Source organism: Panthera pardus, unplaced genomic scaffold (genome assembly GCF_024362965.1).
Source record: "Panthera pardus isolate Hobbes unplaced genomic scaffold, ASM2436296v1 HiC_scaffold_8, whole genome shotgun sequence".
In the NCBI taxonomy this organism is placed as follows: domain Eukaryota; kingdom Metazoa; phylum Chordata; class Mammalia; order Carnivora; family Felidae; genus Panthera; species Panthera pardus.
Window position 1 is genome coordinate 6,485,750 of NW_026527013.1, and position 23,230 is coordinate 6,508,979.

At 48.1% G+C, this 23,230-nt stretch overlaps 1 protein-coding gene across 1 annotated transcript in view; it reads left to right on the forward strand.

The window, feature by feature from the left end:
* The window catches only part of INSR (insulin receptor), a 137,489-nt gene extending 120,159 nt beyond the window's left edge, over positions 1-17,330 (forward strand). The window contains 8 exon segments of the mRNA XM_053896637.1: positions 3,149-3,251; positions 4,534-4,601; positions 6,554-6,798; positions 7,736-7,846; positions 7,938-8,097; positions 9,478-9,607; positions 9,929-10,063; positions 12,411-17,330. Coding sequence (XP_053752612.1) covers positions 3,149-3,251; positions 4,534-4,601; positions 6,554-6,798; positions 7,736-7,846; positions 7,938-8,097; positions 9,478-9,607; positions 9,929-10,063; positions 12,411-12,765 — 1,307 coding nt within the window. The 3' untranslated portion in view covers positions 12,766-17,330.
* The last annotated feature ends 5,900 nt before the right edge of the window (positions 17,331-23,230 follow it).

Below are 23,230 nucleotides of genomic sequence, written 5' to 3' on the forward strand. Positions count from 1 at the left end.
AGATGCAAGTTGGGGGTTCTCCAAGCCCCCCACGCTCCTGACCAACTGGCAACAAACTCAGAGCTTCCCATGGCCCCCCCAGATTCAATCATCTGCTGGATCAGCTCACAGAACTCAGGCAAGTGCCATCTTACAAGGACGGTTTTCTTATAAAGGCTGTAGGTGAGGACCACGCAAATGAAGAGACACATAGGGGAGGGTCCAGGACACTGAGCTGTGTCTCCTCCCCCTGGAATCAGGACGTGTTGCGTCACCCTCCTGGCATGTGGCTGTCTTCACAGCCAGGAAGCTCCTCTGAGCTAAGGTGCTGAGAGTTGCATTACGCAGGCGGTACCAATCGCATCGTTGGTTGTGTGATAGAAGTCCTTCCCCGGCCCCTCCGTACTCTGGAGGTCAGGCTGGCTGAAGTCCCAGCCTTCTGATCACGTGCTTGGTCTGCTGGTGACCAACCCCCGTCCTGGGTCAGCCCATCTCGTAGCATAAGCTCAGGTATGTTCCCAGGGGCTCGTCAATAACAAAGACACTTCCTGTTACCCAGGTCAGCTCAAGGATTTGGGGTCTCTCTCTTAAGAACCAGGGATGCCGTGAATAAAATTCCAAGGAAAATATCAAAGTGGGAAAAACATTGGTAACATCATTGACAAAGAGTTACTATCAAATGAATATCCATGTAGTATATGAGTAATACACACACACACACACACACACACACACACACACACACACAAGAATACGCAAAGAACATAAATAGCCAATTTAAAAAGAAATAGAAAAGATAGAAGATATAAGGAAAAAAGTCCAACCTCAAAACCACACCCCCCCAAGAGCAAATTAAACAAAACGTAATTAAATTAAATTAATTTAATTAAACAAACAAAACGTAATTTTTAAAACAAAACGTAATTTTTAACTTATCAAATTGGTAAGGCTTTTTGTTTCCGGGTTGTTAAAAATATAAATATATATTCTTAAATATAAACATATTATAAATATATAAATATAAATATGTAAATATATTTTAATATGAATATATGTATATTTTAATTTCAATTTTAGTTAACATGCAGTGCGATACTGGTTTCAGGGGTAGAATTCAGTGACTCATCATTTCCAAACAACAACACCCAGTGCTCAGCACAACAAGTACCCTCCTCTGTTTTTTAATTATAGTGCTTAGTGTTGTCTGAGAGCAGACACATAGATGTTCTTTATTCCTATGTATCAAACATTTTGTTAAAGCTCTTACTATCGGAGCCAATAGTTCTGGTTCTAGAAATTTATCCTGAGGAAATTATCAGGGATGTCCAAAAAAGATACATGTTCAAGGAAAGGTAGCCCAGCATTACTAGAGATAGCAAAAAGTCTGGAGAATTACATGACTAACACAGTAGATTACTTAAAAAGGATTCTTTTCTCCCTCCTTTCCTCCTTCCTTTTCTCTTCCTTTCTCTCTTCTTTTCTTCTTTCTTCCTTCCTTCCTCTTTCTTTCTTTCTTCCTTCCTTCCTTCCTTCCTTCCTTCCTTCCTTCCTTCCTTCCTTCCTTCCTTCCTTATTTTGAGAGAGAGAGAGAATGCACAAGTGGGAGAGGGGCAGAGAGAAGGAGAGACAGAATCCCAAGCAGGCTCTGCCCTATCAGCCCAGAGCCCGACACAGGGCTCGAACTCACGAACCCTAAGATCATGGCCTGAGCTGAGATCAGGAGGTGGACGCTTAACTGACTGAGCCGCTCAGGCACCCTGAGTGATTTTTTATTTTATAACAAGCAAGCAAGGTGCAGATTTTAAGGAGGCGCTCACCCCCAGGGGCTGACCTTACCCTTCTGTGACTCAGAGCAAGAGTTCTTAAATTTCCGTTTCTTTACCCTGGTTCCCGTGGCCACTGGAATCGGAGTGTGAGCCCAACTGTGGTGTCCAGGAAGCAGAGGTGGGGTTGGCAGGGTGCAGCCTGCCTCTCCGATTATGTCCTGAGACACTGTGAGTCCTGGCCACTTGGTGGCCTCCAGCTCCCCTGTTCCTAAGGAAAAAGGGACAGGAAGGAGGGACATGCAGACATCCACCTGCACGTGACCAGTAGGTGTCCATCTCTCATGGCCCGTTCGGCCACCAGATATTCATGGAGACTTTCTGTGGCCAGGAGCTGTGGGAGGGGGGATGAGGCAGTTCGCTGCCAATTCAGGGAGGGGTACAGGAAGACAGGATGTCTCAGGGCAGCGCTGGCCACCGAAGGCAGCGTGGGGTAGTGGTCAAGAACTCACTCAGATCACCCGGGTTGAAATCCCTGCTCCACCGTGGATCGGCTCTGGGATTTGGGGCAAGACCCGCCTCCAGTCTCTGAGCCTCTTTTCCCAATCTGTTAACTGGCCTCAGTCACGGCACCTCCCACTTTGGCTTATGTGACAATTAAATAAAAACACTGGCGCAAAGCTCTTCAAACAGCACCTGGTACTTTTAGTAAGTGTTCAGTAAACCGCTGTGGATGTTGAAGAGCCCAGGGACCGGGTTCCCTCCCTGATTCCTTAGGACCCATTTTCCTCCTCGGCTCGGGAGAGTCTGAATACATGGGCGTGTGTATAATTGCAGACAACTGGGCCTCACGTGCAAATTTAACAGAACGTTTCTTCGGTCGATTTAAAAGGATATTTTGGGGAAGACCCCCTAGCACACACAGGGCACTTCCTGGTGAAATTTTCACCTGCCGGAGGTGCTGTTGGGATTCAAATAGGCTATTTAATTTGTGGGGCAAATTAAAATTTCATTTCTGTAAAATGAAAACGCAAGATCGTTTGCTTACAAATTATTAAGACTTTCAAGATGGCGACAGCAGAGTGTTAAGGAGCAGGGCCCTTCCAAGTGTGGGGACTGGGGTGATGGCCAGGCTTACATGCCTGTGAAGCTGGCCCTGGGCTGGGGGGGAGGGAGAAGGCAGTGGGCAGTGGTCTGGAGGTCAGGGCCTCTGAGCCCACTGCCCAGGCCCATGGAGCCAACTGGTGATTCAAGATGACTGGAAAAGAACGGCCCAGGAGACCAGCAGAGAGGCTCGGGGACAAGAGAGGGGGCAGGTGTGTGTGGCCCGCCATTACAGGCATAGGTGTGATTTGTGATGTGAATACATTTTGGTGCGAAACATATATTTTCTTACTCTATTTCAGTAGATGTCCCATCGAACATTGCAAAAATTATCATCGGGCCTCTCATCTTTGTCTTTCTCTTCAGTGTTGTGATTGGAAGTATTTATCTATTCCTGAGAAAGAGGTGGGTACAATGGTGTGCTGGTAAATGGTTAAAAACTGGCTCTCCAGAAAAGAAAGTGTGCCTAGATACAGAGAGAGCTATATCTAAGTTTATTATAAGTTTTACTGTCATAGGGATGTGCATAGCATGCAATTTACAGGTAGTGATCATAATACAATATACATTGCTTGTTACCGTAAATTCCCTCTAGCTGGTTGATTCTCACCAAATGTTTTGGTTGACTTTTTCCCCCTGAACCTTTGTATCTATAGCCAACTTATGGTTGCAAGTGATGAATGAGTATAGTTCCAACCTGGATGTTGGTTGATATCTTGTTTTCATTAAAGAGTAAGGTAAAAATGAGATAAGGTGTATGGGTTCATCAATGAACAAGTGACTTCAGTCAATCAGGTAATAATTCATAAATGCAGAGGAACATTTTCTTAAGTTTTTTTTTTTTTTTTTTCTGTTTGCAATATCATGGCTACGGAGATGACAGACTTTTTTTTTTTAATTTTAATTTTTAAATGTTCATTTATTTTTGAGAGAGACAGAGAGAGAGTGAGCTGGGGAGGGGCAGAGAGAGAGGGAGACACAGAATCCGAAGCAGTCTCCTGGCTCTGAGCTGTCAGCACAGAGCCCGACACGGGGCTTGAACTCATGAACCGAGAGAGGTCATGACCTGAGCTGAAGTCGGATGCTCAACCGACTGAGCCACCCAGGCGCCCCAGTGCTGACAGACTTTGAAGCTTAATCTGCATTGGTAACATTTTTGCCATCACTTTCTTAAGCCTGCGCAAACAACAGAACAATAGATCAAGTCTTGGTTTGTATCATTCCTGTTTCTATCATGTAAATATTCCTACCGTGGCCAATTTCAAGCTCCAGATGGTCACCAATGATAGTAAGATAATGAGGAAATGGTGAGTTTGCTTTTGATACCATTTTATTTCATTGTAAACCTGTGCCCTGTAACTTTAAATGATGGCTGTATTAACAACCTGCTCTCAAATTTCCTGAAAATGTAACACTTGTTTCTCGTGAGCTGGGATGAGAACAGCAACGGGTGAGTGGCTCTTGGGTGTCCCACGGACCCATGAGTTACAGCTTATGGTTCCATGTTGATGCACTTCAGTAGCCATCTGATGGGCTTCCGTTCATAACCCCAGGCTGTATCCAGGATTATTACACGGATGCTGCTGGTAAGGGTTGCGTTTGCCCTGGGGAGCTCGTAGCCCCCTTGCGAGTGACCCAGGGCCTCGTGAGAATACCAAGCTGGAATGTCTTCCTTTTTCCCTTCCAGGCAGCCGGATGGGCCACTGGGGCCGCTGTATGCTTCTTCAAACCCTGAGTACCTCAGTGCCAGTGATGGTGAGTACCATCCCCTGACCTCTGGGTGGCCGGAATCCTGCCTTTTGGTGCCCTTTCCCATTACTGTCCAGTGGAAGTCGGGGGTTGATACCCTGGGAGGCTGAGATGAGCCCTCTCGCTCACTGGAGACCTGTCCCTGGCTGCGGAGACCCCGATGCTGGGAGGAGCCGGACACCTGCTGTCTGGCGCCTGTTGGATGGGCTGATCTAGCGGGGCTGGGAGGCTGAGAATCTGGTGCCCCAGCTGTGGGGTTGTGGCATCTGCGGCCTGTGCCCGAGACCGCGCCGAGGGTCAGAGCCAGAGAGCCATGTACGGACTTGCTGTCCAAACTGGCAGGTGGGAGTCGGAAGCCAGAGTGAGACACTGGGGGTCAGGGGGTGGGGAAGACAAGAATGAAGGATAAAATGGGGTGAACAGGAGGCTGTATGTGTGGCAGGGACACATCTGCCATTGGTGGCACCTGAACACAGATGTGATGCTGATGCTGGTAGTCGCGTAGGACCGACACCTGTGTTTCCCTTGATTGTACCAAAGGGCATCGGGCAGCCCCTAGAGATGAGGCTTGCTTGTTCCATCAGAGGGGAAAGCATCTGCCGCAGGACAAGTTTCCAAAGTGCTTCATGCAGCAAAAAGCAGAAAAAGTGACTTTCAAGGCATGAGCGCTGTCGATGATCCCAAGGATACTACTGCCTTGGGATACAGGGGTGATGCTTTTAAGGATCCCCAGGATTTGTTTTAATCAGATCTGATAAGACATGCACAGAGGGGGGGCAGTACCACACAGGGGAGCCCCAGGGTCGGGCAGGAGGCAGAGGGAGCACGGAAGGAATGCGGACAAGAACCGTTATTGTGGTTTCTTGGGGAGGCGTGGCAAGGCAGGGGAAGACTGAGGATTGGCTAGTTTGAATGATTTCCGTGGGTTCTGGGGTGTAGGGCCTGGCCCTGGGTGATCAGGGGAAGGGGATAGAGCCCAGAGGGTGCGGGCCCCACAGAGGGAGGGGTTATGGTTTGGGCTCTGGATTAGTTGTTTTGCATACAGAAGGTATACTCACTGGCAGGTCACTTACTGTCTCTAGGAACTGGCCGCCCTGGGCAGGGGCAGCCCCTTTAGGGCCATCGAGGGCCTAGATGCCAAAGCATCACGACAGAGAAAGTAGTGGTCATTCCGGGTGGAACTGTGTGGGGGGAACGGGAGCGGGAGGGAACGAACGCGGGTGACGGCATTGTTACCGCACACCGGAGGTGGGGAAGCTGAACCTCAGGGCTGCCTCTCCACCCTACCGCCCTGCTTCCCTCCAGGAATGAAGTAATGGGTGTATTCAGCCTGTAACGGGTGCAGGGGACGCAGGAACCATTTCGGCTTTTCTTATGAGGTCTTTGTGCATTCATCTGCAAATCGTTTGTTGTGTAACAAACCACCCCAGCTCTAGTGACTTAAGACGACCTCCCTTTATTAGCACACAGTTTTTGGTGGGTCCGCCACCTGTGATCTGATCAGCTGGGCAAATCCTTTGATCTCATCCGGGCTCGTTCACATGGCTGCAGCCTGCCTGGGGATCAGCTGGTGCTGGGTGGTCCTGGATGGGTTCATTCACATGCCAGTGGTTGGCAGGCAGAGTTGTCCCCATCCCCTTGGCCCTTTGCAGAGACCACAGCCTCCGACCCAGGAGGCTCTGAGATCAGACAGAAAGGATGTGGAGGCAGGCTCGGTGCGGCACTTACTGGCCAGGACCCTGGGCTGACAGTGGCTCCTTCCCAAGCCTCTGCTGTCCCCCCCTGTGAGGGCAGGGACCCACACCTGTCCTGTCCTCGGCTCTACGCCCGGGGCCTGGCACAGGTTCTGGACCGCAGAAATCACTTAACAAACGTTTGCCAGGGGTGCTCAGGTGGGTGGTTGGCTGGGGGGCCCCCAGGGGTCTGTCAAGGATGCTGTGTAGATAAGTGAGGAGTAGTGTTTCCCTGCTCTGTGTATGTGCCGGACGAGTGGGAGGTGCCTCGGGAGAAGATCACTCTCCTGCGCGAGCTGGGGCAGGGCTCCTTCGGCATGGTGTACGAGGGCAATGCCAGGGACATCGTCAAGGGCGAGGCGGAGACCCGCGTGGCGGTGAAGACGGTCAACGAGTCCGCCAGTCTGCGAGAGAGGATCGAGTTTCTCAACGAGGCCTCAGTCATGAAGGGCTTCACCTGTCATCACGTGGTGAGTCCTGCGTTTGCCCCCAGAGCAGACAGAGGCTTCCTCTGGTGCCAGCTCCCCTGTTCCAGCTCCCCTGTCCCTCCTCCTCCTCCTGCACGGGGTGGGAGGACCCTAGGTGTGGACCCTGGCCTGTCCCCCACTCTGCAGTATCCTCAAGGTGTGGGGGAGGGCCCCCCTCCTTGTCCCTCCTCTAATCTCATCCTCTCCCACCTTGCCTGGAGCCAGACTCATCCCGTTGCTTTCCAGAATGTTGTCTCTTCCCTCTTCCTGGCTCCTTTATAACCCTTAAACACATGAGTGTTCACCCCATCCCTGCCTACCCTTTCCCACTTACCTTCTCCTGGAGCCTAGTGCTAAGGGGATCGGCTGTGTGCTAAGCCTCATTTCTCGTCTCTTTGATGCATCGGATTCCCGCCCTGATGGAGCTTCCTGTACAGCCGCGGAGGCAGACCCTAAAACCGCTAAGTTCCTTAGGGAAGACATTGGAGGCTGATGCTATGGCAGAATGGAACAAGAGAAGCAGAGTCAGGGGACTGGGAATTCAGGACTGGGAAAAGGTGTATTTGCGCCAAGACTTAAGGATGGAGGGACTGAGCCATGTGGACCTGTTAGGGCACAGAGAGCCAGGCAGAGGGAACAGCAGGTGCAAAGGCTTCGAGATGGGAATGTGCCTTATGTGTTCAGAGACACCAAGGAGATATCCAAGTGTCTGTGTCGGATGTTGCTCTCTGTAGGCATGTCTGTCTGCTCCCCCACCCACCAGACCCTGAGTCCCGAATTCTCCCTCCTTCCTCCGACTCCCCTGTCCCAGCAAGGCATCGACCCTGGCATTTGAGCCAGACAGACCAGGGCTCATCACACAGGGTGCTGTGCGCCACCTTGACGAGTGGACACCTTCCCCCAGACCCTCACCCTACCACGTGCTGCACCTGCTCCACAGGTCCGCCTCCTGGGGGTGGTGTCCAAAGGCCAGCCGACGCTGGTGGTGATGGAGCTGATGGTTCACGGAGACCTGAAGAGCTACCTCCGCTCCCTGCGGCCGGAGGCTGAGGTGAGCTGCCTCTGGGGACCCGGCAGGGCACCCGCTCCCGGCCGCAGGAGCCCACGTTGCTGAACACACGACCCCATGTTTCGATTCTCAGAATAACCCTGGCCGCCCTCCCCCTACTCTGCAAGAGATGATTCAGATGGCGGCGGAGATCGCCGACGGGATGGCGTACCTGAATGCCAAGAAGTTTGTGCACCGGGATCTCGCAGCTCGAAATTGCATGGTGGCCCACGACTTCACCGTCAAAATTGGAGGTGCGTCCGGCTTTCTGCTTTGAGACACGGGGCCCAGGCCCAGTTTGATTTTTGGAAGGAGTTGTCTAGACTGAACAGTCTTTTCCAATAGCGCAAAGAGGGCGGGCTTGAACCTCAAACTGTAATGGAACCGCATTTGCTCGTGAACTTGCTCATTTACGGCTCTGGATAATATTCGTGTTCCCTGTTGGTGGAAGCCACTGCACCAGGAGCCGAGAGGTGTGATGGTGGATAAGTCACCACGAGTTTTCTGCCCTCGGCATGCAGTCTTTACCCGCACCAGTAGGAACCGTAAGAGAATGCTTTTATAAACAAGATAATGAAGCCTAAAGAAATAAAGAGCTTTCTTTATTTGATGATAAAATAAATATGATTTTATCATATTAATGATAGCGAGGAGAGGCCTCTCTCTGTAGGGAGGCAGCGTTTCAGCCAAAACTTGCAGGATGAATTGACCTGAGTGACAGCACGCCAGGGGGAGTTATGGCAAATGTGAGGCCAGGAGGCCGGAAGGATGGCTGATGTGATAGGAATAAAAGGAATGTAGAGGGGAGTAGAGCAGCGTGAGATGTGAGGTGAGGGAGAGGGGCAGGAGCCAGACCCGGGGAGGGAGGCTAGAAGGCAAGAAGTAACACGAGTCTACTTACGATCCCCAAAGACGTTATCTTATATCAGCAAGGGAAGCCGGAAGTGATGTCATTCTGCTTATAGTCCCGAAAGACCTCGTCCCCCATTAGCCACGGAAAGCAAGGAACAGCATGATCCTCCTTATGTAGCTTTTCTTGGGCAGTGAGCTGCCAGGGTCCAGCTGGAGGGAAGGTCCTGCAGGGGAGAGGTGGCCGTGGGCCTGGGTGGGGCCGGAGTGATGGAGAAGAATAGCTTGACTAGAGGGGAATGTGGGAGGAGAGTGGGCAGGACTTAGATGTGTCTTAGATGTGGGTGTAAGGAAAGGGGGTGGGTCAAAAGAGGACCCGACCCTGGGTTTTGAACTGGGCACTGGGTAGCGGTGGAGCCACATCTAGTGGAGAATAGAAGGTTGGCTGCAGAGACTCAAAGCTTCGGTTTGGGAAGCCTGCAAGGTCGTGGGTGGGAAGGAAGTGCTGCTAGAAACAGGATTCCCAGGCTGCGGGCCGGAACATTGCTTCCTTACCACTTGGTGCTTCCGTTTCCTTCCCTTTACGTGGCGGCCCATCCTTTCCCTCCACATCCCCATAAGTACCCTCAGAATCCATTCTCGGTGGATTTGGCCGCCACGCAGGTGAGCCCACACCTGGGACAGGTGAGCCCATCTGCGGGCTCTTCGAGGCGTGGGGCTCTGAGGGTGGAGACGCCTGGGCTGCAGGCTGAAAGTTAAGACGATGTTGAACCATTTGTTGTCAGACTTCGGAATGACCAGAGACATCTATGAAACGGATTACTACCGGAAAGGAGGCAAGGGTCTGCTCCCCGTGCGGTGGATGGCACCGGAATCCCTGAAGGACGGGGTCTTCACCACTTCTTCTGACATGTGGTGAGTCATGCACGCACGGATCGGCAGACAGAACGCTGGGCCCGAATCCCGGGTCATTCCCTGTGTTCCTGCAAGCGGGGGGCCCGTTAAAGCCTGCCTTCCTCGTAGCCTCGTAATCAAGAAAACGAAGGGGATGTCATGTCTGAGGACGCTTGCACAGCTACCTGTGTTCCGACTGAGACTAATGTAGACGTTTCTGGATGCAGCATGAATTGTTGAATGAACTGGCCAACCACATTCTAGTAGACTAAGAAGGGGTGTGTGTGTGTGTGTGTGTGTTTTAATGGCTTCTTTGTTACTACGTTCAACTGTCATTGGCAGGTCCTTTGGTGTGGTCCTTTGGGAAATCACCAGCTTGGCGGAACAACCTTACCAAGGCCTGTCTAATGAACAGGTGTTGAAATTTGTCATGGACGGAGGATATTTGGACCAACCTGACAACTGTCCGGAGAGAGTGTAAGTGTGCAGCGTCCGGGCTCTTCCTTAAAAAGGCATTAGTGCCCTTTGGTTCGCTGTCATATGTCTACACAGGTGGTTGTGTTTGCACACTGTGTCTGGGCACGGGCACTTTTTTGCACGTTGTATCTACATATGTGCTCGTGTTTGAATGTCACACCTTCACAGGTATGCTTTCTTGCCTATCATGTGTGTGGAAGGTTCTACAAGAAACCCCACCTCAGTGGTTACCACGGGAGAAGGAAACTGGGTGGCTGGGGTGGCGTATTTATGTTGAACTGTCTATTTATATACTTACCGGGTTGTCAGGAGATGAATACAATATTGCCTGTCAATTACACCTCTGTAGAATGGGGAAAAAAAAACAAATCCTAAGCATAAACATTAAAATTATTTTGGGTTCCAGGGATATGTGTTATGTATCTCCCCAATACTCCCCAGTTTTTGTTTTACATTTTTTTTGCTGAAAAGAAATAGTAAATGTTTGTTAGGGGACCAAATGGACAACACACATGCACAAGCCATTTAAACACTTGCAAACTTGTCCTTCCTCACTTAGAGTCCAAGAAACATAAAGTGAAATGAAATACCGTCTTCCTAAGTTAGCAAAAAAAGGAAGGAAGAAAGGAGGAAAGAAAGAGGTTTTTTTTTTTTTTTAAGTTAATTTATTTATTTTGAGAGAGAGAACCAGTGGGGGGAGGGCAGAGAGAGAAGGGGACAGAGGATCCGAAGCAGGCTCTATGCTGACAGCAGAGAGCCCAGGGTGGGGCTCAAACTCACAAACTGCAAGATCATGACCCGAGCCGAAGTCGGATGCTTAACCAACTGAGGCACCCGGGTGCCCCTAAGAAAAGAGAGTTTTAATACTCAGGGCTGACAACAGTTTGGTGATAATCATTCTTACCCCCCTGTTGTTAACAGCTACTCAAAGCAATGTTTTTTTAAAGTCTCAAAAAAAAAAATTGACATGATCTAAATACCCAACAATATGAGAATTGCCAAGTAAATTTATAAATTAAGATGATGTAGCCATTGAAATCTCAAACGAAATTTGCAAAATATTATTTTTTCCAAAATAAAATACGTTGAAAATATTTCAACGTATTTTATGAAAATATTTTATAACTTGGTGAATAAGCCTACGTTAAATATCAAGGGTAAAAAGTATATATTATGCTTCCAAATGTCTTCAGATAGAAAAATGAGGTTAGATCTGAAGGGAAGTTGTATGCAAGCTGTATTTTCTCTATGTTGTGGTGTTTTATTTCGACAATGAACATTTATTAAATATAAAGTCCTTTATTAGTGTTTCTTTGGAAAAAGTTTTCCCTCCTGAAGGGGGAAAGGCTATTTTGACACTTCATCCCCCGAAGAAAATGACGTTAATTTAGAAAACCCAGTTGCAAGGGACCTCATAGGAAAAAGAGTACGAAGCAGAGTTGTTCAGAAACTCTGAGCAAAGTATTTCTAGACGTTGCTTCATGAAAGTCCTTCACTAAGTCATGCCAGTAAGCAGCTGGCTGTAGTTCCAGGACCAGGGAAATCGAGTAGGCCCTAGGGTAGAGGTCCACAGACTCTCTACAAAGGGCCATATTGTAAATATTTTCAGCTTTGTGGGCTGTGTGGCCCTCTGTGGCAGCTACTCAGCTCTGCGTATAGACTGAAGGCAGCCATCAACAGTACGTAAATGAACAGGTGTGGCTGTGTGCCAATAAAACTTTATTTACAAAAACACTTCAGGGGGCCACATTTAGTCCGCGGGTGGAAATTTGCCAACCCCTGCCTTAGAAATTACAGCGGGGCGAGGAAGAGGTAAAATGGAAATCCCAGGCCCTCGGCACCTGCCCTTGGCTGAGTCAGGTTGTAACCCCCCCTGCTACCGCCCTGGAGCGCGTGAGTGCTGGGCCTGCAGGATGGCTGCTTACGGCTGGTCCTCCTGATGCCCCATCAGGCCTCAAGCATCTAGATCCTGAGGGATCTCTGGCCCTAGAAAGATTGCCTACTGGCACAGGGAAGCCTTTCAAGCAGCCCCAGTAGAAATTAAAGTTTACAAAAACCAGGAACGTATAAAATTTATAAACCTTGTTCAACGTGTGGCTGTGTCAGAAGGGGCCCTTCTGGATCTGCCCTGGGAATGAGGCAGCCCCTTTGGCTGTCTTTCCAAAACCATTTTTTTTAGCATCGGTAGAAATGCTGTTTCTGTCTTGACTGTTGCCTGCGCTGGTGGCCACCGTCTGGTGCTGGTACTTGTCACCTGTGGGGGCGGCCCGCCGGGACAAGGGGGGGAGTGGGGATTGCATGGCTGGATCCCCCGGACTCCTTCCTGACGCGTCCCTCTGTCCTGCAGCACCGACCTGATGCACATGTGCTGGCAGTTCAATCCCAAGATGCGGCCCACCTTCCTGGAGATCGTTGACCTGCTCAAGGACGACCTGCACCCCAGCTTTCCAGAAGTTTCCTTCTTCCACAGCGAGGAGAACAAGGCGCCTGAGAGTGAGGAGTTGGAAATGGAGTTTGAGGACATGGAGAGTGTCCCCCTGGATCGGGCCTCACACTCACAGAGGGAAGAGGCCGGGGGCCGGGATGGAGTGTCCTCGCTGGGCCTCAAGCGGAACTACGAGGACCACATCCCCTACACCCACATGAACGGGGGCAAGAAAAACGGACGGATTCTGACCCTGCCGAGGTCGAATCCTTCCTAACGGCGCCTGTTTTGGGGGAGGGGTTCTCCAAACCCCTCTGGTTCACTTTCCTCTGGTTTGAAGGCCTCCAGAAAACTCAGGATTCTCCTATGAATCTGCCACAGCATCACACGGAGCTCAGAGATCATTGCTATCCATTGCTGTTCATTGATGACTTAAAACACATTTGTTTGATTGCCAAGTTGACTAGCTGTCAGAGAATTTAACTGTGACCCTAGAGGAGAAGGGGTTTCCTCGGCTGCTGTCCCTACAGGCAACTGCGGTTTTAAGCCAGAATGTTACTATTTTTTCAAGTAGATTGAAAGCAAGGACTTGTTTTTAAAAATCTTCTTCTTTTTTTTTTTTCTGGTGTCTGAGCTACAGTATAAAGCATAAAACTTGTTTGTGGAACAAAAGTTTGAAAGAAAGAAAAAAAAAACCCACCCTGTTCCAGTAGAATCTCAGACTTTACGGAGTGGGCTTCGGGAAGAGTCTTCTCATCCAGGCTGAAGGATTTTTTTTTTTTCTTCTTCTTCTTCTTCACAAAATCAGTTCCTCAAATTGACCAATAGCTACTGCTTTTATACTTTTGATAAGAATCTGCAGTCCCGGTGTGTGGTTCACGTGTGTCCACGTGCGTGCGTGTGTGTGTGTGTGTCCAGGCTAGATATGGCTGGTGTGCGTATGTGTGTGTGTGTGCGCACGCGCACAGAGTATTCATGCTGCGTTGACGCTTTGGGGGTCTGCTCTTCTCGAGCTCCTGATCCCTCCCATCTCCTTCCTTCTTATTTACTGGGAGACTGTGCCCTCCACAGATTTTTCTGCCCCAAGCCTAGTCTCAGGAGTCTTTTCTCCCTTAACTTTGGTGAAAAATGTTTTCCGGGAGCCAAGGGAGTAGTTTGGAGTGATAGTGGATCTTTTCAAGACCAAACAAAGCTAGGACATAAAAAAAGAAAAAGAAAAAAAAAAAAAGAACTAAGGTGATTAAGAGTTTTGAGAATATATTTGTAACATATTTAATTTTTAAAAAAAATCTCCAGCATCAGCCTTATAAGTTATTAACTGTTTCCCGGGGGGGGGGGGGGCGGGGAGGGGAGGGCTTGTGGGTTGCTTGGTTGATCTGCCTGTGTGCAGAGGGGGAGCGAGGCACCAGTGGCTGATTTGTTTGGTCTTAAAGGCATCCATTTTTCTGGGAATAAAGCCACATTAGCTGCTAACCCTTTTGGACATCGTGAGGCCATGGGTGTGGGTGATTGGGTTTGGTGGATGGCTCGTTTTCTGCTTGGGTAAGCTGGTAGGCGCCTGGAGCTGAGTCCTGCCTTCAGACACACTTGTGGCTCTTGGATCTTTTGGTTCCTTGTGTGTACCTCGCACGCTTCCTCAACTGGGTGTGCACATCCTATGATTACTGTGCAAACAACAAAATCAAATCCCAAAGTGCGACAGCCCAGATGGACTTTGAGAACACTAAGCAATATGAAGCGAGATGCACCTGTCGGTCGCCTCCACCCTCAGGGCATCCAGCTGTCCTCAGAGTTGACCTCCCAGAAGCTGCTCTGCACCCAGTGACCTCAGCTGGGCCAGGTGTGGGGCCTGAGCAGAACTCTCAGGTGCTTATGATGTCGCAGTCCCCAAGAGAGTAGAGTCTGGAGGAGAAACCGCTAAGGATCGTCGCGCCACCAAGAACTTCCGAGTGGGCGTGAATTCAGTTTCTTCCCTTTGGGGAAAGAATCACAGCTGCTCAAATAAAGAACATGGTGAACTCATTACTTTGGTTCATCAAAATCGTCACCCACGGGTTATCCCTGAGAGCATTTGCTCATGAGTTTTCGATTGCTTCCTTCTCCCCTTCTCTTAAAAGTTGTGGGCTTAAGAACAGGATAGAGACAATGGCGACCTCTGAACCTTCTCAATTCTTGGTTAAGAACACAGGTAGACACAAATCCCAATTGCCTATTACTATCTTATTTATATGATTTGAGAAATCACAGCACATGAAATATTTCTGGGGAGCCTCAATGATTGGTTGGGTATAAGGAACAAGAGAACAGAAATTATTTTCGCCAAATTTATTTTGTACATATAAGAGGGTCTGTACGTAAATTAAAAATACATAGATCTAGGTATTTTGTTCTTTTCATAGTAAATTTGTAGTGGCCGTATATGACACTAGCAACAATTTTCACATTTTTCTAATTCAGAAAGGTTTTCTTATATTAGGGGGAAATTATTTATTTTAATATATAAAAATCACTGTAAAAATCACTTTCGTAAAAAATGGAGTGCATGTAAATTTTTATCAACGAGAAATAAACAGGTGAATGTGGGGTAATGATTTTTTTTTTTTCCAGCACAGTCTACCTCAGTGTATCATTAAGATGTGGTTCAATAATGGACATCTTTGAGACTTCAGAATTCTGCCTGGATCCAATCTGAATCAGGGAAAATCTGTATCAGCTGATTCCAAATGCCAGGGACCAGTAAGAATTTTGAGGGAGGGAGTTGGGATAAAGTGTGGCTTTCGTGTGAGCATAGATCCTTTTTCTGGCTGATAATAGTCTTCTCTGAGTTCAATCTTCCCCACCCCCACTTTTTTTGATCCTGCATCCATTGGCACCATGCTTCCAAACATGAACTGAAATTTCAGGTCATCATGACGTATCTGATGTGTGGGGTGCCCAGGCCTGAGCTAGCTTCCTTTGGTGAGGAGAGAATACTCCGTCTCCTGCTGGGGCGAAGATAGGTTTTGGTGCAAAGCTAGCATCCCCGCTGCCCTACTGCATCCCCCTGCAGTGAGCACCGAGGTGCCCTGGACTCTCCATGGCTTCTTCCTACTCCTTTTAAGCTCAGATGCTTTGGGGAAGTGGAACAAATTGCACTGTGGGCACCTCACACACAAATACCCAATGCAGCGTCTCTATCCTCCGAGTGGAAAAGGGGACTGTAGAGAAATTCCAATCCCAAATCTACCAGCATGCTGAGTATATTTTTTAGCCACAGAACCTTGGACCCCTGTGTGAGAATGCTGGGCTCACCTGCACAAATGGGATATCACCTATTTCTTTTAGTTTGTCTCTGCCACTGCAGTGAGAAGAGAAAGCAGCCATTGGGTCATAAACCTTTTTCATCACACAATGTTGTGTCTAACAACAACTTTGGTCCTAGAAAGTCATGATTGACCTGGCAGTGTTGTAGTGACGGGCTCTAAAAAGAGCAACAAAGCCAGCTTAGATGGGTACTTTCTGTTGTTTGTTTTTAAAGATGTCTCATTATTATTAAAATCCTTTTCATTAATGTGGCATAATCGACAGAGTAGTTTCTTCTTCCGGGAGGAGAATAGCAAGCACATTACTTTCTCCCGGGACCAGTGATGTCAAGCACACGTCTGGAAACGTTTGTATTCTGGGAGCTGTCCTTGGTGCTTTCCTGTAATGTCAAGCTAGTAGGGAGGAATGCTGCTGGTTCTCGTGGAGAGATATTGAGCACAACAGAGAAAATGTGGGAATTGATGCAAGGGTCTGCACATACAATCCTGTGATCATTGGAGACTGCTGCCAATTGATGGACAAATCTTCCACTATCTCCCACCAGAGCAGACAATCTGCCATAAAATGTGCTGGTTGAGTTGGGAGGTGTTAATTCGCAGCTGTCGTAACAGTGGGCAGTGGGCAGGAATGCTGTCAGAGCATGGCCCATGCCAGCCATCTGAGTAGTTCGTGGATGTGCTGTAGTTCCAGTGACAATCATTTTTCTACTTCATGGTGGGTGGAAATTTGGGGTTAAATGTCTTCTGGATGCCACTTGGTGAGCCCTTGACACCTCGGGCTCTTCAGAAATTACGGTTTTGTTCGATGGGGGGAACAGGGAAATGCTGATTGTGTATAAATGGTGCACATAGAATGGTGTCCCTTCAGAAGACCTTCCAGAAGGTTGTTTAGACTATTGATTTACACCAGAGGTGAGGTTGAAATGGAAAGAACAAATGCTGATTTGTTCTTTCAAACACATGAAAGAATGTCATGGACTTTCAGGGGCTACAGCTGAAGGTGAATGTTTCCTGAGGGGTCCCCCAGAAGCAGAGGGAAACGTTGACTTTGTGAGCTCACTGTCACCTCATACCAGTCAGGGTCCAGAACCAACCTCCAGCCAAATTCTTATTCGGGTGTGGGCCCTAAAAGTCCTTGTTAAAAACCAGATCACGAATCTGAGGCTCTTTGTCCCCTTTGAGAAGGAAGGAACAACGTCCAAGACAAGTGTGTGTCTATGCACACATTCAGGAATGGCTTGTTTAGTCTCTCTACTTTTTGTGCCTCGGGGGGTCCTGGCCCTGCGTGTCAGCCGCAGACACTTTCCATCCGCTGTCAGCTGCACAGGATCAAATGTGCCTCAGCTTATGGGGAAAACAACTCAGAAACACAAAACCCACCAAAAGCTCAATTATTATTTTTTCAACGTTTTCCTACAAGAGCCAAGTAGCGCCATGTACAGAATATGCCTTTTTCTTTGAATATTGAAATTGCTCTGCATGTAAAATATGGGATAATTACCTGTTTATATGAAAATTCTGAATAAATTATCGGAGAATATTCTTGTTTTTGTGTGGTGTTCGAGCAAGGACCCGTGAACTGTGTGGGGTGGGCTGTGTTAAGGGAAATCTGGAAATCACGGGTATCTGTTTTCAGAGGGAACAAACCTTCATTGTTTCTTCAGAACAATGAAGCGGGAGGTTAAATATTGTTACAATCAGGGCTGATCTGCTGGTACATACCTGTATGCTTGAACTGGTGGTTTAAATATTGAGCTATTTCCATAACGGTTGGTAACTGCTATCCTAAAGATCCTCAGACTTTCCCATGACGCAAGCACTAAGGGGTTCACTCCAGGGATACCAGGGGACCTCCGGGGTCTTGCTCTATTTCACCATGTATATACTGAATACTTTTAATGTCATCCTGACAGGATGGCAGTGCCCCCAGGTTGGGTGGTCAGTGGGGGACCACAGATTGAAAGAGGATTTTGAACAGCCTTGCATGAGCTATACACGGAGCGTAGTGGGCAAGGAGACAGACTCCCTGCCTTCAGCTCCGTATGTGACTTTGAGTGAGTCACATGACTTCACGTTAGTTGTTGCTTGTAACAAATATCCTAAAAACTTTGTAGCTTGAAACAGCAAACACTTATTTCTCACAGTTCTGTGTGTTGGCCGGGTGGGTCCTCTGGTCCCAGTCTGACTCCATCCATCCATCCATCCATCCGTCCATGAAGTCATCTTTCTGCCTTTCCTTCCTTCCTTCTATCCATTCAACCACCCGTTTGTACACCCATCTGTTTATCCATCCACCTGTTTGTCCATTCAGCCATCTATCTATCCATCTGTCCATCCGTCTGTCCATCCATGCAAGACTTCCGGCCTTCGGTGAGAACCTAGCAAAGCTGAGGAGAAGCACATCTTTGGGTGGGCTTTCTAGGCCACAATCTTGCAACCAGAGAAGGAGCTCCAGCTGGGCTCTGGGTTGGACTGGGGATGTGAGTGGTTGAAATGCTCAGGGTTCGGGGCCAGGAAACCCTGATCCCTGCCCCAAGTGTGTGCCATATGGCCAAAGATTGAGCCAGTGGCCACCAGCATGGTGAGAGGAAGGAAGCACATGAAAGCTTTGGTATCTCCAAAGTACTCCACAGAAAAGGGAAGTGATAGCAGGTGGTCTAGACGATGTGTGATGAGGTCCACGTTTTCTAGCTGTTGGTCTCTAACCTCCTTAGGTGCTCCTGACCCATCTCCTGGGGCACGGTTTCAACCCCGAAGCTGACCGTGCAGCTTGAGATTGTGCCCTCAAGGTGACTCACCCAGAGTCTTACACCCCAATCGCCTCTAGAAGCCCTTGTTGTGACCAGAACTACATTAGATCCACGGGGGTAGACGTAGTGCATGCCGTGATGAACACACTGCTGTGGTCGCTGTAGTGGGTCCATTGTAGTTGACGGGGGCATTGTCTTCTGGGGGCTCACAACTGAGCCCCTGTGCCAGCACTTTCCTAGGCTTTGGGGACCTGCTTTGCCCACAGTTAGACTCCCTCGCTCAGGGTAGCCACATCTAACGACTGTTTTATGTGGGGACACCAAGGCCTGGCCCCTGTGCCTAGATGCATGTTACAGGTTTGATCGTGTCCCCCACGCCCCATCCAAAAAAGAGATGTTCAAATCCTAACTGCCAGTACCTCAGAATGTGACTTTAATTTGGACATAGGGTCACTGTAGATATAACTAGTTAAGGTGGAGTCATGCCGGAGTAGGGCGGGGCCCCAATCCGATATGACTGGTGTCCTTATGAAAGGTCTCCCTGGACACAGATGCACAGGGAGAACGCCATGTGACGATAAAGGCAGAAACTGGGACGACACATCTACAAGCCAGGGAACGCCAGAGATTGCCAGTGAACCATCAGAACCTAGGAGACAAGCAAGGGACAGATTCTCCCTCACAACCTCAGGAGGAACCAGCCTGGCTGACATCTTGATCTTGTACTTCCAGCCCCCAGAACTGTGGGAGGATGCCTTTCTGTGCAGCCCCCTGGCCCGTGGTACTTTGGTACAGCAGCCCTAGCGAAGTGGTACAGTGTGGGACAGCTCCGAGACGCCACCACGGTTAGAGTGCTCCCCGTTGGATGGGGTAAGGCGTCAGTGGCAGCTGCATTGCAGTATAATTTTTCCCTTTGCTCAGACCCACGCCCCTCCCTTACAGATACTGATCCCAAGTTATCCCGGATAAAACTCCCCCATGTGAACCTTTATCTCTATTTGTTGCTGTGTGACAAGCTCTCCCACACAAAGCGGCTTAAAACAACAAACCGCTATTCTTTCTCACCATTCCATGAGCCAGGCCAGCGCGTGTTGAAATCCACGCCGTGGGTCAGCCGATGGCTTGCCTGGGCTGAACGATTCGACATGGTTTCACTCATCTGTGTGATGGTGGCAGGCTAAAAGATTTCAGAGTCTTTTTCTCCAGGAACCCCCATCCACCACAACCAGAGATGTTAGGACCTCAGGGAGACTCATTGGCAGCTTTAGAAAATGAATCAGAGAGGGACAGTGAAGTCCCAAAGCTCACACAGCAATGGTTCTTTGTTCCCCTGTGCTCTGGTTGGTGGACCTACAGGTTCATCTGGCTTTCCAGCATTAAGGAGGAATAAAAGAGGAATAAAAGAGGAATAAAACCTTGTGAGGTTTCTGAGCACAGTCCCTCCATGGCTGCCCTGAAAAATACGGAACAGCAACCCACAGAGGAAGAATGCAAAGCTCGCAGGGTTAAGGGTAGTGCGGAGATGCTAACTGGTTCACAACAAGGCTTCAAAGTCAGGGATTTGTGAATTTTCCAGTTGTTAGCCAGGCCATCTGAGACAACTCATCAGGCCTCCCTAAGCCTCAGTTTCCTCATTTTTAGAAAAAGATAATCACAGAACTTCTACTGCGGAGTCATTCTGAGATTAAATTGGATAAGACCGAAAAAGGAGTAAGCACTGAGCCCAGCATGTGGTATAAGCTTAATGCAGATTAGTAGCTTTACTTGTTTTTTTTTTATTATTGTAAATACGCATTTTCACCCCCCACCCCCACCCCCAGGGAATGCCGTGGCGTGTGGGGTCGTTTCGTGGACCTTACATGGCAGAATGCTCAGGACAACCTTGTGTTTCACAGATGTGGCACCTGAGTTTCAGGGAGTTGAAGGAGCATCACTGATCTTCCTTTCTGTCCTGTTGTGTCAGAGAAAACTGTGGTGGACACGCTTTAGGGTGACCCCCCCCCCCAATAATTCCCATTTCATGGTGTCCACCACTTTGTAGGATCCCCTCACCCTGAGTCTGGGCAGCATACGTGACTTGTTTCTAACTCATTGACCATGGAGAAGATGATGGAATGTCAAGACCATGTTTACGGAATTTTATAGAATTTATAGTAGCAGGTTGGAGTGAGAGATTTTACCGGAGGCCTCCAAGAGCAAACCGTTCTGTTGTGAGCTACGAAAGGGGCCACGTGAAGGGAACTGTGGCTGCCCCTAGGGTCTGAGGGTGGCCTCCAGCCAAGGCCAGTATAAAGCTGGTGTCGTGAGTCCTACAACCACAGGAAATTGACTTTGCCAACAACCTGGATGAACATGGAGGCATATCCTTCTCCAGGTGAGAACGTGGGCTGGAAGACGCCTTGACTGCAGTCCTGAGAGACTCCGAGACCCGGCTTAATGACGTCCAGACTCCCGGCGCACAGAAAGTGTGAGATAATGAATGAATGTGCTTTTAAGGTGTTAAATTTATTGCCCAGCAAAAGAAAACTGATAAAATAGCATAGTGACCCGATCTGAGGTATTGGGCAGGTGAAGAGTCATGTGTAGCCCAGAGAGTGTCTTTAAGTGTTAGCTAACACGCGTCACCAGCATTGACATCATCACGATGCTCGTGCTCCTGGTGGAAGGCATCCTTGTGGATCTATGTCTATGTTTATATCTCTATCATCTATATCTGTATTTATTTCTATCTATGTATCTCCTAGTTTCTCTTTTCTTTTTAAAACTGAGGTACATATAACGTATAACATTATGTTAGGTTCAGGTATACAACCTATTTTGATATCTGTATGTATTCAAAAATTGTCTCCGAGAGGAGTGTAGTTAATTAACATCCATCACTATACATAGTTACATTTCTTCTCTTGTCATGAGAACGTTTCAGATTTACGGTCTTAGCAACTTTCAAATGCATGATGCAGTATTCTTAACTCCAGTCACCTTGCTGTGTGTTACGTCCCCATGACTTATTTATAACTGGAAGTTTGTACCTTTTGACCCCGTTCACCCCCTGCCTCGGACAACCATCGATATGTTTTCTGTACCTAGGAACTGAGTTTTGCTTTTGTTTTTGCTTTAGATTCCACATATAAGTAAAATCATATATTTGTCTTTTAAAAAATATTTTTATTTATTTTTAAATGGTTTATTTATTTTTGAGAGAGAGAAAGAGAGAGTGCAAGCAGGGGAGGGGCAGAGAGAGAGGAGGATCTGACGTGGGCTCTGCACTGAGAGCAGTGAGCCCAATGTGGGGCTCAAACCCACAAACTGTGAGATCATGACCTGGGCAAAGTCAGGCACTCAACTGACTGAGCCCCAGGCGCCCTATTATTTACCTTTATCTGTCTGACTTACTTCACTTAACATAATGCCTTCAAGGTCCATCTATGTTGTTGCAAATGGAAAGATTTTACTCTTTTTATGGCTGAGTAATATTCCATTTATATCTATACCACATTTTCTTTATCCATTCACCCATCAACGGACACCTGGATTGTTTCAGTATCTTGGCTATTGTGAATAATGTTGCAGTGAACACAGGGATGGCGTGTGCCTTCTACTGTCCCCAGCCCCCCAAAGAGTGACCCACAGGTGCAGGATGCTACGTGTGCAAACCCAGGATGCCCCTGCCTTGGGCCGTCCCAGCACATATCCCTTAAATATTCAGAAACAAAGCCCTGGATAAACTTGGAAGTCTCCAACACCAACATTCTGGTGCCATCTAGTCTCATTTGTGAATGAGTCTCATTTGGCAAATTGTATTTTTCTAGGAATTTGTCCTTTTTGTGTAAGTTTTCCAAATTTGGGACTGGGGTTCAAAATAATCTTTCATCATCTTTTTAATCCTTGCAGTTCTGTCTCATTTTCCATTTCTCCCTCCCTTCTTTCTTCTTTTTTTGAGGGGGCATTTTTTCTTCCCTAATCAGTCATGTTAAAAGTTTGTCAATTTCTTTCTTTCTTTTTTTAATGTTTATCTATTCATTTATTTTTGAGAGGGAGGGAGAGAGAAGGTGCGTGCATGTGCGCAGGGGTAGGGGAGGAGGAGCAAAAAGGGAGGGACGCAGAGAATCCCAAGCAGGCTCCACACTGTCAGTTTGGAGCCCCATGTGGGGCTCGAACTCATGAACCATGAGATGGTGACCTGAACTGAAACCAAGAGTCAGATGCTCAATGGCCTGAGCCACCCAGGCGCCCCAGCAGTTTGTCAATTTCACCATCTGTTTTTCAGAGTCACCTTTCATCATTGTTAATCCTCTATGTGGCATCTTTGTTTTAAATTTTGGTGCTTTATGCTCTTTATTATTGCCTTCATTCTACTTGCTTATTGTGTTGTTCTGTTTCTAATCTCTTAATTACATTTCCAACTGTGAGAAAATAAAACTATATGGTGTGTTAGAAATGATCTGTGCTAGAAGCAAAATAGAGGACAAGTGGATAGGGAGTGTATTAGTCTGTTCAGGCCATCATAACAAAATGCCGCAGGGGTGCTGGGTGACTCAGTAGGTGAAGTGTCTGACTCTCGATTTCGGCTCAGGTCATGATCTCACGGTTCATGAGTTCGACCCCCACATCCGGCTCTTTGCTGACAGTGTGGAGCCTGCTCTTGGGAGTCTCTATTTCTCTCCCTCTATCTCTACCCCTCATGCTCTCT